The sequence below is a fragment of the Phascolarctos cinereus genome, unplaced genomic scaffold (assembly GCF_003287225.1).
Source record: "Phascolarctos cinereus isolate Bilbo 61053 unplaced genomic scaffold, phaCin_HiC Scaffold_4;HRSCAF=312, whole genome shotgun sequence".
NCBI classification, from domain to species: domain Eukaryota; kingdom Metazoa; phylum Chordata; class Mammalia; order Diprotodontia; family Phascolarctidae; genus Phascolarctos; species Phascolarctos cinereus.
In genome coordinates this window covers 153,427,776-153,442,677 of record NW_027555847.1, presented here as the reverse complement: position 1 = coordinate 153,442,677, position 14,902 = coordinate 153,427,776, and the positions used below count along the sequence as shown (strand labels likewise).

General features: G+C 36.8%; 1 protein-coding gene across 3 annotated transcripts in view; it reads left to right on the top strand.

The window, feature by feature from the left end:
* FRMD3 (FERM domain containing 3) overlaps window positions 1-14,626 on the top strand; it is a 329,102-nt gene extending 314,476 nt beyond the window's left edge. For all 3 annotated transcript variants that reach the window (XM_020966942.2, XM_020966943.2, XM_020966944.2), the window contains one exon: window positions 10,538-14,626. In XM_020966942.2, coding sequence (XP_020822601.1) covers window positions 10,538-11,136 — 599 coding nt within the window. In that variant the 3' untranslated portion in view covers window positions 11,137-14,626. The remainder of the gene's footprint in view (window positions 1-10,537) is intronic.
* The last annotated feature ends 276 nt before the right edge of the window (window positions 14,627-14,902 follow it).

The window sequence follows — 14,902 nt, the reverse complement described above, 5'->3', positions numbered from 1 at the left end:
GCTTTGCAGAAATCCAGAGATTTTAAGATACATCCTATCAGGATATCAGTGGGCATAAATTTAAAATAACAAATTTAAATCCCCCCTGCTAGTGAGCTGTAATATCAGGACTACCATGAGCAGTTATAGTCCATGATGAAACAAGAGAAAAGAAAATAAGAGAGTTTATATGTGAATAATGATTTCCATAATGTCTTGAGGCTTACAAAGTGCTTACCCCATAACAGCTGTGTGCAGTAGGTAGTACAAATATTATTATCCCCGTTTTACAGATGAAGAAACTGAGGGCCAAAGATTGACTTACCCCTTAAGTTACATATCTAGTCAGGGGTAGATATGGGACTCAAATCCAGGATTCCTGATTCCAAATTCAGCAGTCTTCACACTTTACCACACTGTTTTCCAGTAATATTATAACTTGAAATGTCCTTAGAGATTGTCTAATCCAGTGCCTTTGTTTTAGAGATGAGGAGACTGAGGTCCAGAGAACCTTTTGCTGCTTTCTCAAGATCACATAGCTAGTTCTCAGCTGAGGTGGGACTGGAACCCACTTCTACAGACTCCTGACTACAGCACTCTTCCTTCCTCCACCTTTTCTCCCCTACGAAAGTGCTTTTGGACACGTATTCCAAATCATGTCAGAAAAAAGGGATAACCTTCTGTCTTAGTGTTCTCCATCTTCTTTTCTTAACCCTCTCCTCTCTAATTCAAGAATAGAATCTGCTTTCTGAAAATGGCATTGCTAAGGCAAACAATAATAAATAGTTAAAGAAAGCTGCATTTGAAAAGGTAATTTACAATCAGTGAGCAGCAAGAATATGTTCTCAGTTTTTAAAATCCAAAATGTTAGCTCTCACCATGGGCTAAGGAGCACTTCATGATTAGATATTCAATAGCAAAAGTATACATTAGACCCTACTGACAGATCCAGAATATTTATTCTTATTCTTTATATATTTCCCCAAACTTGTTATCATGGGGAAAAAGGCCAAAGGAGTCTGATGCAAAGCAAGCTATTCCCTATAGACAACTCTTGCTTAAATAATGATAATAATGATGCATAATAAAAATGTCAGGTTACAAATATGAAAAAAAATCATAAAACAAACTCCACATGATGTATGTTGATGGGAAGTTGGACAATTCAAAGCCTTCCTTTTCCACTCATATTTATCAAAGCTGTGTGTCAGTAGCACAAATGACCCACTGACTGTCATCAGACTCTGATGCTATAGATCTGACATGCTTCTGTGTCTCCAGTTTTATTGCAATGGTAAACTTCAAAGCTTTGTATGATGTCTCTGGCTCTGGCTCTCCTCTTTTCCCATCTCTTTTTCTTTCCCTTTCTTTCTTATTCTCTTTCTTTTCCTCTTCATTTCTCCCTACCTCTTTCTCTATCTCTTCCTTTCTTCTTTCTCCTCTTTCTTTCCCTTTCCTATCATTTCCCTTCTCTATCTCCTCTTTCTAGCTCTCCCCTTTACCCGTCTCCCTCTCTTTTCTTTCCTACATTTTATCTCCTCTCTTCCCTCCTCTGTCTCTGCCTCTCACCTTCTCATCTTCCGGCCTATCCTGTCTCTGTTTCTCTCTCTCCTGTAACTCTCCTCTCTCTTTTTGTTATCAGATTTTTTCCCCATTTGGGTCCCTCACTGCCTAGCCTCCTGTAGAAAGAGACAGAGGCTTTCATTTTTATTCTGTCCTACTTTTTGATATCAATACACAGACCTTTGGGCTTTTTGAAGGTTTTTTCCCCTGTTAATCACTACAGACACACACACACACACACACACACACACACACACACACACACACACTCAAAGGTTAAAAAGAAAAAGGAAAGCTAGCAAAGGCATACATTTATATGTGCCTCGGGGGACCTTTCACACCAATGTAGGGAAAGACAGGCCAATTCTTTTTCTTTTCTTTATTCTCTAATGGAAACTTTTTTTCCCTAGATTTTGTAGGATTTTTGTCTCTGTATGCTTAGTAAAGAATGCCATCAGAGAAATGTATGGCTAGGGGAAGAAGAAAGATCAGATGGTCACATAGAAGGAGACAATTGATGGGCAATTCCCATATTGCATTGGTATTTATACCTTGTCAAAAGAATTGGAGAAAGTCCCCAAGCCCATTAGAAGGGTTTATGGGAAGACATGAATAAAGTTTCACAGGATAGGCGATATGGAAGGGTAATGATCTGCATCAATATGTCAATAAATCTAATATTTAGCTACTTACTGTGTGCTAGGCACTGTGGTAGATGTTGAGAATACAAAGAAAAAGGAAAAAAAAAAGTCTGTGCCCTCAAGGAACTTACTTCGTGACCAGAATACCCATATAAGTGAGGCCAGGGATAGACCAACTTCTACTGTGTCATGCGTGTAGTAGGTGCCTAAAATACATTTGCTGAGGGAAATGACCCCAGAAATCAATTGGTCCTAATCCTGTTTGATTTTAATTCTAATCTAGGCCCCCCGATAGAGGCTTCTAATACAAAAAAGATTTGTTTTGATCTAGATTTGAGCTCCTTTAGAAATTGCCTTACAATGTTAGGTCTGGGCTCCTGGTGCATGGAAGGAACTTTTCTAGTTGAATTCACAGACAATCCTCCCATGACCTTCAGGCTGTTCCACAAGGACCTTAAAAGCCATATTCCTTCTTTTTAATGGTCTTCATGGCTTCATGCCCCTCTGAAGTCTTACTGTCTCTCTTGATTTCCTGATCATGAGAAAGAACCCCCATAGCTAATCTCCAAAGGTTTCTCCCTTGGACTTCAGGCCTTTTACTTTTCTGAAGTTGTCAGTGGTTCTAGAAACCCTAACTGTCTTTTTGACCTATTCTGCCCTTTCAGTGAAGGTCTTCTCCATCTTTTGCCCTGGGTTCCATGAGCATAGTGTCTAGGCATAGTGCCACCCAGAGGAAACAAGCCTCAATGACAGCTGACATCATTTGATTTGTTGAGTCTCATTTCTTGTATTTCACTAGACTGAATTTCCTTTCCTGGGTTTTCTGTTGAACTTCTCATTAAGTTCCTATTTAGAGAATGTCTCTGGGCTCCAGATCACTTACAGAAGACCCACTGAATATTGATTCCTTTCCAGGGCTCAGGTACTAGTTCCATTCACTTACTTTTTTTTTTTCTTCCTCAATTTAATTCAAATGGCATTTATTAAGAGCCTACTACATGCTAGGCATGTTACTAGACACTGGAGATACACTGACAAAGCAAAAATAACCCCTGCTTTCAAGGACATCACATTCTCATACATATATATTTGTATAAATACATATGCGCGTTTATATTTTTATAAATATATACACATATACATACATATATATTGCTCATCTTTATATATGTGTATATATATGTACACATATGTATTGCTCATCTTTATATATGTATGTATATTCTCTTTTCATTAGGACCTTAATAAATGTCAACAAACATGAATATTTCTGTGTAAGAGCAGGAAAAAGTAAATACATATGAAAATGTGAATCCCTATTGCATAAAGCTTGGTTTAAAAAAAGTATATATTAAATTTGACAAGATAGTGTCAACACTGCTTGTTTATCTGTGTCTCTTACTAAACTTCCTTCTGCTTTTCTGTTTATTTTTTAATATTTCAATGATATTCTTTCCTTTTTTCTTTTATTATATCATTATCACCACCCCTCCCTCCAAACTCTTTTGTATAACCCTTTTCTCATAAAATAAAGGTGATAAATAGGTATAGTCATTTAAAACAAATTTATACATTGACTTGTTGTGTCTGAAAATGTATGTCTCACTGTACATCTTTAGTCTATCACTTCTCTGCCAGTCAGAAGCATATTTTATCATCGATCTTCTCAAATCTGAATTGGTCATTACATTCAACTGTGTTCTTTAGTCTTTCAGGGTTGTTTTCCTTTATGTTAATGTAGTCAATATTTAGATTGTTCCCCAGGTTCTGCTCACTTTATTCTATATCACTCCATACAAGTCTTTCCAGGTTTCTCTGGATCCATTCCCGTGGCCATTTCTTACAGCTTAATAATTATTCTATTACATTCATATACTGTGGTCTATTGAGCCGTTCCCCTTAGTTTCTAGTTATCTGGTACAATGAGAAAAGAGCTGCTATAAATATTTGTGTATATGGGCTCTTTCCTTCTGTTTTTGGTCACTTTGGAGTACATTTCTAATAGCAGTATTGCTGGGCCAAAGCATTTGCACAGTTTGGTGAATTTGGGGGTATAGTTCCACATCCAGAATGGTTGGGCCATTTCATGGCTCTACCAGCAATAGAGTGTGCTCACCCTCCAGCAGCTCCTCCATCAATTGTTATTTTCCTTTTTTTGTTTTCTTTTCCTTTCTGATTAAGAAGTGTAAGCTGGAACTTCAGAGTCGTCATAATTTGTAATTTTGTTATTAGTAGTTTGAAGTATTTTTCTTGTGTTCATTGTAATCACATATAATAATAGCTAGCTTTTATGTAGCACTTAAATTTTGCAAAGTACTTTACAAATATAATCTCATTTTATTCTCAGAACAAACGTGGGGGTAGGTGCTATCATTAATCCCTATTTAATAGATGATGAAACTGAGGCAGGCAAAAATTAAATGACTTCCCCAGGTTATACAACAAGTGTGTGTGTCTGGGACTGAATTTGAACTCAGGTTTTCCTGATTCCTACTCTAATTCTCCTGGATTCAGAACCTCAAAGCTATTTTAAACATATAGTACAAATAAGGAACCATTCCTTTAATAGGTAAGAGACAAGTTATTTTCCCTTGACTAAAAAAAATTAGAGGTACCTTACTATAACCTAATCAGTTCTGGGATTTCTGGGATTGATCTATATTCAGACTTACAGAATTTTAGATTGGTTATTACAATATATGTGTGACTGTGAGGCTTTCTCTTTATCTTTCTGTGTCTGTTTCCTCATCTGTAAAGTGAATCTACCAATACTTTCCACCTATCCATCTCACAGGGTTGTATTTAGTCATTCAGTCAATAAATATTTATTAGGCACCTAATAAATGTGTGCCAGGCACTGTGGTGAATGCTGGATACAAATATAAGAAAAAAAATAGAGCCTCAAGGGGTTTGCAATCTCAATGTAATTGAGATTGCATTGGGCAATCTCTCTTTCTCTCTCTCTCTCTGTGTGACACACACACATGCACACACACACACATACACATACTGAGAGAGAGCGCGCACAAAGTACTTTATAAATATATGCTACTGTTCTGTAAACTATCTTTCTCATTAGATTTTGGGAGTAACATCCTCACCAGTCTGGCCAAAATAAATAAATGGACAGGCTGGGCAAGCATTTTGACATCAATGCCTATTTTTGCATTGCTTACCACTGCTCGTTTTTCTTCATAGAAGGAGATTCTAGCATTTGCCTCATGCAGTAGAATATAGTACAAAGACTTCATCAGTAATATAACCTGTCAGTAATAATTGGCTTATCTTCCTCATCAGAATTCCTCTGATTGCTGCTATTCCAATTCATGAGGAATTACCTCAAACTGAATTATGGAGCTGCATAATTGATATAAAAACTGTCACCTTGTTTTCCTAATTCCTTATAATCTTCCTTCCAAAACATTTATTCAGGAGGTGAGCTGTAGGAATTTGTTCAGCACATTTACTTATTTATATTTTTAACACACCGATGAAATCAAGTGAAGCCTCTCAAACATTTCAGAAGCAGCAAGACTAACTCTACTAATTTTCCATTTCTAGTCATTCGTTGGTAACTAAATGTGTGCTAGTGGGGGGAAAGCCCATCAGCTAAGGTCGATGGAGCAATTGTAAATTAGCTGCTATTAACTTTGTGTAGGGCATCCTTGTGAAGCTAGCAATGTTTCAGGCAAGCATGTAGCTCTCCTTTTTTATATCCCAAAGTAGAAGGGGTTATGTCTAGAGGTTAATGGATTTTCCTCAGTGGAAGGTTCTGTGAGAAAACCGGATGGCTCTTTGTTGGGAATGTTGTAGAAAGGATTATGGTTACATGCATAGATCAGACTAGATGCCCTCTGAGCTCCCATCCATCTCTGAGACTCTGTGTCCCCTTCCTTAGACTGCATGGTCCTTACTAGGAGGAGTTGGTTTGTTTTTTTGTATTTAATCCCTAGCTCGTAGTACAGTGCCTGGCACGCAATAGGCACTTATTATTTGCTTGCTGTTTGAATGATTGATTGTAATTCTGGTAACTGGAGGATTGTCAAACTAAGTTATTACTTAGATTGCATCTTTTAAGGAATTTTTTTGATTGTGACACGTGTAGTCTTGCTGCAAGAGAGCCTTTTAGGTTCTGTATTGCTTTTCTGAGTCTTTTTTTTTTGGAATCAGCAAACAGTAAGTACAGTGGGATCTTGGGTTCTCTAAACATCCCTGTGGTTGTTGTGAGGATTAAATGAGGTAATTGTAAAGTGCTTAGCATAGTGCCTGGCACACATAGTAAGCTCTGTATAAATGTTAGTTATCATCATCAATCATCATCATCATCAGTAGTAGTAGTTAATAGTGATAGTACAACTGTGGGAATGTAGTCTGCTATAGAAAAATGTTTATGAAAACTTCCCAGTTACCTCCTCCTGTTTTCATAAATGATCTCTCAGTATACACATAGATCATATTCATATGAGATCTTATGGACATGGAAATTAGGCATATATGCCTATATAATCAATATAATCTGGAGTTAAACTTCTCTTTCTTTTATAATCTTCTAGCTTGAGATAACCTTAAAAATCATGAGATTGGGTGTCACCTAGAATGGATATTTTTTCTTGTTGTATTTGGTCAGGTCTGGTCAACTGTCTCACCTTTTTCAGAAGCCACTTCAGTTTCCACATGTAGCATTGTGTACGGGGGTGGCAGAACAATAATGTAGTAGTTTTATTGTAATTAATGATGAGACTAGATCACTAGGAGAATGCTGATATATCTGTTCCATTTTGTATATATTTATTATCTTCTCTCTTTCATCTATAAATGTTTCTAGGGTGATCTGGCTTGTTTGAGCCTCAGGCAAGGCATGGTGGAGATTCGTTTTCCTCTGCTTTGCTTTTTACTCTTTTGTGAAGTGGTACAATTAGCCAGTCCAATTAATAAACATTTATTAAGTGCCTGCTATGTGCTAGGTACTTATACGAGAAAAAGAAAAAGGCAAAAGACAGTCCCTGCTCTCAAGGAGCTCACAGTCTAATGGGAAAGACAACATGTAAATAATTGTGTACAAACAAGCTACATACAGGGTATATTGGAAATAACCATCAGAAGGAAGATGCTACATATAAAGGGGATTGGGAAAGGCTTTCTGTAGAAGATGGTATTGTAGGTGGGACTTGAAGGAAACCAGGGAAGCCAGGAAGTGGAGGTGAGGGAGAACATTTCAGGCAGGGTGGATATCTAGCAAAAATGCCCAGCCAGGAGATGGAAGGAATATCAAGGAGTGTGATGTCACTAGATCACAGAGTATATCCATCCAAACTTGTAACCTCATCAGTCTGGAGAACTACAAGTTATAATATCAGATCAAAACCATTGTGTCACTCCAAGAAATGACACAAGAGGCTACATATGAGCTTGTTGAGGGCAAGGAGTGTTGTCCTTTTGTTTTTGTATTACCTATTACTTTTGTACTACCTTTGTGCCTAACACAATGCCTGGTGCATAGTAGCTCCTTAGTAAATGCTCCTTGATTGATTGAGTTTCCTCTATAAAATGTTATAAAAAGCTCATACTTCTCAAGCAGTTTTGCCTTTGGCTACAGTGTCTCTTCTCTTAGCAACTATGTCAAGTGTTTGTTGAATGAAACAGTTTAGGGGCTATTTTAGATGACTTGTGGCGACTCTTAATGGTCATTTAAATTTGTCTAAGAAACAGTGATACTTATAGTAAGTAAATATATGTTATCCATTTTTCATTTTTCAGAGTCATTACTTTGTTTGAATAAGTTGGGTTGGGTGTTATAATTCCATGGAATGTCTTCTTATCAGTCAATCCATAAACATTAGGGTCTATGATTTCACTAATATGGATGTTCCCTCCAGCGATGCAGACCAAAATTTATCCATGACTGGTCATGCTATGAAGCTCTTGTCCACATTTTTCCATAAGTTTGCTATAGGTGGCCTCTCCAGCATGTTGAAGGCCACTTTTATGTTCTCTTGACATCATACATAGTGAAACTTTTAATCTTTAAAATTACTGCAACATACAACCATGCATTCAAAATATATTAGGTCTGTTCTTGTATCTTGTCAATAGTTAATCAGCGTTTTATCTGAAACAATAAGCCATTTAAATCTCTCTCTCTCTCTCTCTCTCTCTCTCTCTCTCTCTCTCTCTCTCTCTCTCTCTCTCTCTCTCTCTCTCTCTCTCTCTCTCTCTCTCTCTCTCTCCCCTGCCCCGCCTTGATGTCTGACTTTCCTCTTTCTTGATTGATGTACCGTATTCTTCTGTAGAATGAGCATGAACCAAGCACCAGGACCTCAGGGTCTTACTCAGCAACTAAGGTCCAGGCAAATTAACTGAGTCTGAAAACTGCAGATTACCCCCATTTTTTTTTTCAGGAGAAAGAGAACAGGGGTCATAGAGGGGCAGTATAATTGAGTGAGAGGGTCACATCAAGGAGGATTGAGACCTTGATAAGGAATAATGTTAAGAAGGGACCATAAGGATGGTGTGAAGGAGTAAATTTGGGTGAACAAAGTGGCAAAAAGCAGTAAGAGAAGAAAAGTGAGCTCAGGCCAGAGAGGAGGGATGGATTAAATGACCTAGAAGGTCCCTTCAACCTCTAAATCTAAGACCCTAAGCCATGATATGCTAACTTTTATTATCATAGTCATCCACAAATATTTCATTAAGTGCTTGCTAGATGCTAGGTTTGGCTCTAGGTGGTGAGCCTACAAAACAAAGATAAAATGTTCCTTGCACTCAAGAAGCTTACAGTCTGTTGATGAAGATGACATGTACATATATGCAGAATAAATACAAAGTCTTTTTTTTTGAGTGGAGGGGGGAAGAGGGCACTAAATGCTAAGGGGAAACAGGAAAAGTTTCATGTAGAAAGTGGCACTTGAACAGAGTTTTGAAGGAAACAAGGGATTGGTGAGGAGGAAGTGCATTCCGGGCATAGGGGAAAACCAGTGTCAAAGCGTGAATACAGGAGATGAGGTGTCATACGTCAGACAGATGACTAGTTGGGCTCGATCATAGAATGTGGGAAGGGAAAAAAGGAAGAAATATTTTCTTCCTAGGTCAAGTTTGCCTTTTATAAGCTAGATAACAACACTGACATATGTCCAAATGGTATGAAACTTTTAGATTTTAGTGATGTTATACATTTCCACACTGCAAATCACAATTCTGTACATTTTCCTCTTCATTCTGAAAAATTTCTTCCTTTGGGTCACTCCTATGTTATGGTTGGTTATAGAATGATGGAAAATTCTCAAGATTTATTATAATAATTATGCTTTCCTTTTTACTAAAGCTTCTTAGGGTCATGGAGATGCTAGAAATTAGGAAATATTATGTGATGATTTTAGAAAGATCTTTACATATACTTCCAGTAAAACCTATTCATTTTTTAGATAGTGAAATGCTAAAAAGCTTCTTTAATTCACATGACGAGTCACTCTTATAGCTAGGAAAAGTCGAATGGTTTTCTGGACTTTGGCTAAGTGTAGATGAATGAAATAGCCAAATGGTTCCTTGATTTGTAGAGTTATGCCATAATGACTATATGATATTTCTTTATGCCCATTGTGGGGACTTCTTCATGGGAAATGAGGTTGAAAAATATGAAGTGGAGATTGCCATAACTGTGTTGAAATGTTAAATTACAGCTTGTACTGATATTCCATAGTACCTCTAGGTCCCCCTTGGATATGCTTTATCAGATGGTTGGGAAGACTTTTGCAAATAAAATACTGTCCATTTCAGAATGGACATAATTGGAGATTCAGAGCTGTAAAGGATCTTAGAGGCCATTGAATCGAACTCCATTTTTCAGAGGTGGTTAAGTAGTTAAGCCAGGGTCAGAGATATGTTTTGAACCTGAGTCTTCCTGATATAGCACAGATTGAACTGAAGGACATGCAATCAGAAAGACCCAAGTTCAAATCCCCCCCATGATACTTCCTAGCTGTGCAATGCTGGGCAAGTCCTTTAACCTCTTTAAGCCTCAGTTTTCTCATCTGTAAAATGAGCGTTTAGACTTGATGGTTTCTAATGTCCCCCCCCAGCTCTAAATATATCAACTTTCCCTAATCATCTGCCTTAGAATTTCAAAGTCTTACTGAGATCAGAGGTTTGTAAATTAGAGCTTCCTGTCTAGTCATGATTACACAAAAACATGCTTTTTTGTATTGTGAACTTAGTAAGTTATCTTTTGGACTTACTAGTACAGGCCTTCCTACTAAAGTGAAGATGTCACTAGGATACATTCTCTCCCTCTTTGCCATTAGCATAGAAATGTTAGAAAGATACTCAAGTTTAAAAAAACAACAAATTTCTCTTGGCAGGTATTCCATTGTTGAGAGAAGATGACAACTCAGCCCCTGTGATATCTAGCTCACCAATAAAGAACATTGGAGAGTATGGGGACTTCTCAAGGGAGCAGGAGGAGAAAATCAAAGAGGAGCCCTTGACCATCTCAGAACTGGTCTACAACCCAAGTGCCAGCCTGCTTCCCACCCCAGTCGATGAGGATGAGATTGACATGCTCTTTGACTGTCCTTCAAGGCTCGAGTTGGAAAGAGAAGACACTGATTCATTTGAGGACCTAGAAGCGGATGAAAATGCCTTTTTGATGGCCGAGGAGGAAGAACTCAAGGAGGCACGGAGAGCCCTGACATGGAGCTATGACATTTTGACAGGCAACATCCAGGTGAACCCCTTCGTCAAGAGTTTCTCCAGGCTCCTTGTCGTAGGTTTGGGACTGTTACTGTTTGTGTTCCCTCTCCTCCTCGTCCTTTTGGAGTCAGGCATCGATCTGTCCTTTCTTTGTGAAATTCGTCAGACACCAGAGTTTGAGCAGTTCCACTATGAGTATTACTGTCCTCTCAAGGAGTGGGTGGCAAGAAAAATAAACTTTATCCTCTACTTGTTGGGTTGCTCATAAAGTTAACATATTATTTGACTAAGGGCTATATTCAATACTAGTGATTTTTCTTTCTTTTCTTTTTATTTTTTTCTTTTGTTTTTTAGCACCTGCTTGGTTTGTAGAAAGGTCGTGGGGCCATCATTAGGTAGCTCTTTTCATTCTTGTTCCATATATAACAGACTGTTCAACTCCTTAAGTTAGCTTTTCATAATTCAGTACACTTAAGTAAATTAAAAGTCAAATAAAACATTATTTTAGTTCTAGGCCAGAATGGTGGCCCTATTTAAATAACAAAAAAAAATTTATTTTTATTGCATTGTAGGCTTACTGCTTACCTACTGTACCATAGAACATTATGCAGAGCTAACTTTTGCTTTCTTTTTTAAAGTTTGTAGCATTGTAAGTGGTAAGGTTCAGAACCTGCATTTTAGTAAAAGCAGAGGGAAGTGTTTTTGAATATACTCCTTAGTGCAACAATCTCTTCTAACCAATGCCTATACAAGCAAAGTTTATGCTGGGTTTTTGTTGTTTTTTTTAAAAATATTTTTATGTGTTCAAAATATTTTGGTAAATTTTTAGCAAAAGAAGTCTTCTGAAGTTATTTAAGCGTACAGATTGTAAGATTAATGCACAAATGGCACATGGGGAATTTTCTTAATGTTTTGGCAGTGATTTGTTTTTAAAAAAATATTTTTGGCTGGACAGTTCTGTAATTTGTTATACCTGCATATGAGATAGCAAACTGTTAGGAGAACAATATAGGAAGTTTAGGAAACAGAAGATAGAATGGGGAATATAACTAATTTAAAAAACAGCAACACCACCACCTGTGAAATATGACATAAGTTGCTCTGGTAATCTGTTTCTAAATATCTTCCTTCTAAAATGTAGGAAGACGATATCATTGACAACATGACTAGTCACCTTTACCTGTATCCTGTTATTGTCTATCTCAGCTGATGCAGCGGAAAGTCATTGGAAGAGAGTGAAAGTAATTGCCAAGAGGGCAATGGATCCCCAAGCTAATTGTACATTGTGTACATAATAAGAGAGAAAGGGAGGAAGGACTAGAATGTAGCCCCCCCGAAAGAATTTCTGGCCAGGATGTGGTAGGTGAGTGGTGGAAGCTTAACTTTAAGAAAGGCATGGGAGATGTAGATTATATGATATTTAAAGAATGAAGCATGAAATCAGAGTTGACAGAAATGTGTATTGTTACAAATGCATTTTTAGAAAAAAAAAGGGAGGGATTCCTCCTTCTTTTCATTATGGTTCTGTGAAACCAATTCCAGGGAGTCACTGGGGGGAAGAGAGGGTTGTGTGTGTGTGTGTGTGTGTGTGTGTGTGTGTGTGTGTGTGTGTGTGTGTGAGAGAGAGAGAGAGAGAGAGAGAGAGAGAGAGAGAGAGAGAGAGAGAGAGAGTTTTCCATATGTGATAGTGTTATCCCGTAGGGTTAGAGATGCAGCTTGCAATACAATTTATACAACCCTAACTTTGATTCTTTCAAGTCTATCTGTGAGCAGACAGGGTTCGCATGGAGGATATGGAAGAACTGTCATGCATGTAGTAGCATTCCACTTTTTTTTTTTTTACAGTGTAGGATCTTTTACAGGGAAGTGTTTCCATGGCCCCATGGGAACTACTCTCCTATATAAGGGAGAAAAAATTGTTTAGTACCCTTCTTATTAGTATTTAAACCATGGTTGTGGGGTTTGTTGTCTTACCACAGAGAGAATATGTCCCTATTGCAAGAACTATAGTCCCCCACAAAGTAAATGACACAAAATAATTGCATTTGGTTTGTAAAAGACTCCCTTTCCCTCCTCTCTGACCCCTCTATCTTGGAGCTTTTTCTATAATGTGAGCCTCATTTAAAAAGAAGTTGGTTAACCTATGGACTCTCTGGAAACTCTATTGACCCTTTAAATTTACCATGAGCACATTTTTAAAAACTGCTCTGTAATTTTTTTATCTGGGCATATACATATATATATATATATATATATATATATATATATATATATATATATATGCCTGGTTTTTGGTGCTAAGAGCCCAAATTGAAGGCTCTGGATGCCTCATTTAGACATCTGATTTTGCAAATTGGATTTGAAAGGTAGCCTTTCTCTACTTGGGTCTGAAATAATTTAAATAATTTGAATTAAATTAGCTATATTAGGATTTATAACCTTAAATTTCAATGCTACTCTTCATATGATTTCAGTAATTTATTATGCCTTCTATTAATATATAAAAATCCAATAATATGATGTACCTTAATTCTCTGGTCCTCCAACCTTTCTCCATTTGCTGTCTTTGAGAGTTTTGCAAGTAACAAACTTGGAAAGTAATGTTTCATTAATTTATTTTATCTCTTCCTACTTTTTCATATTGATTCATATTGTAAAGCTATTTGTGAGTCTCTGAAATGACTATGCTCTAGTGAAATCTACTAAACTGTTTTTTCTTCCTAAGATAAATGAACTTTTCTCCCCACCACACTATTATTTAATATCTTACATCCTGTTCCTCAGAGTATTAATCAATGTTAGGAAGATGTGTTTAAATAATAACAAATACAGATTTAAAAAATCCAGCTAAATATCCCCTTTCTCTTAAATAGAATCCCATAGTGAATAGATGTGTTTGTGAATAGACGGATTGGCTGGGATGTTAAAAATCCAATGAGTTTATATAATGACAAGAAAAGCTAGGCCTGGGATTCTTGAATGTAAAACTTGAGTGTTGCATTATAGAGCTTTGGAGATAATATTAGGCTTATTGGGGAAATTTTTGTCATCCATTGGCTGATCAAATAAAGACAAGATTACTTCTGGAAATGAACAGTACAAGATATGGTTGGAGATGAAAAGGAAGTGTGTGAGTATATGTATAGACTATGTTTGCTGTATGTGTGTGTTTATATATATATATATGTCTTTATATGTGTATTTGTACACATAGTAATGATATATATTTCATATACATACTGGTTCTCATTTTACCTTGCATGGGCATTTCTAGTATTCATTCGCTTTTCCCTATAGATGTTGTAGTGGGTTTAAACTCACTAAGTATTTAATTTGTTAGTGATAACAATTGTGTATACGTCTGTGGATATATATGCACACACAAGTGAGAGATATACATATACACACACAAACTCTTGGTGTCAGTGCTAATGAAATGTCGATCATAAAGAATTAGTAGGTTAAGTGTTGTGTATTTCTGTCTGTGCTTTGAACTATCTGTAAAATGTTATGTATTTGGAATATATTTTGTGGTTTGTCTGATATTTATAAACACAACTCTGGGAAGAATAAAATATGAATTGTTGTAACTTCATTGAATAACTAAAGATCTGGGGGGACAAATACCTGTGATTCGAGCCTTATCTTTGTACAGTGAATTTCACATTTCTATGTCAAAATGGAGATTGTTTTGTATGTCAGTATGGTGGCAGGATTCCCTAATAAAACTACTCTGGGATGAAACAAACAAATGAAAAGGTCTTGCTGTTGTGATATTGTAAATGAAAAATGCAAGATAAGATGTTTTTTATCAGTAACTCTTTACATTCCCTTCTCATGAATGAGGACAAAGTCAACCTATATTAAATGAATTTTTTGAATATGGGCATTTTTGAATGTGTTGCAATGTGACCTCAAACCTATAGGGAAGATGATTGAAAATATGATTTGGGATTCTCTAGCAAATGGTATCATCTACCTTTATGGCATTCTCTGTCTTTAATGGTATCTTCTACACCACTTTCCCCCTCCCC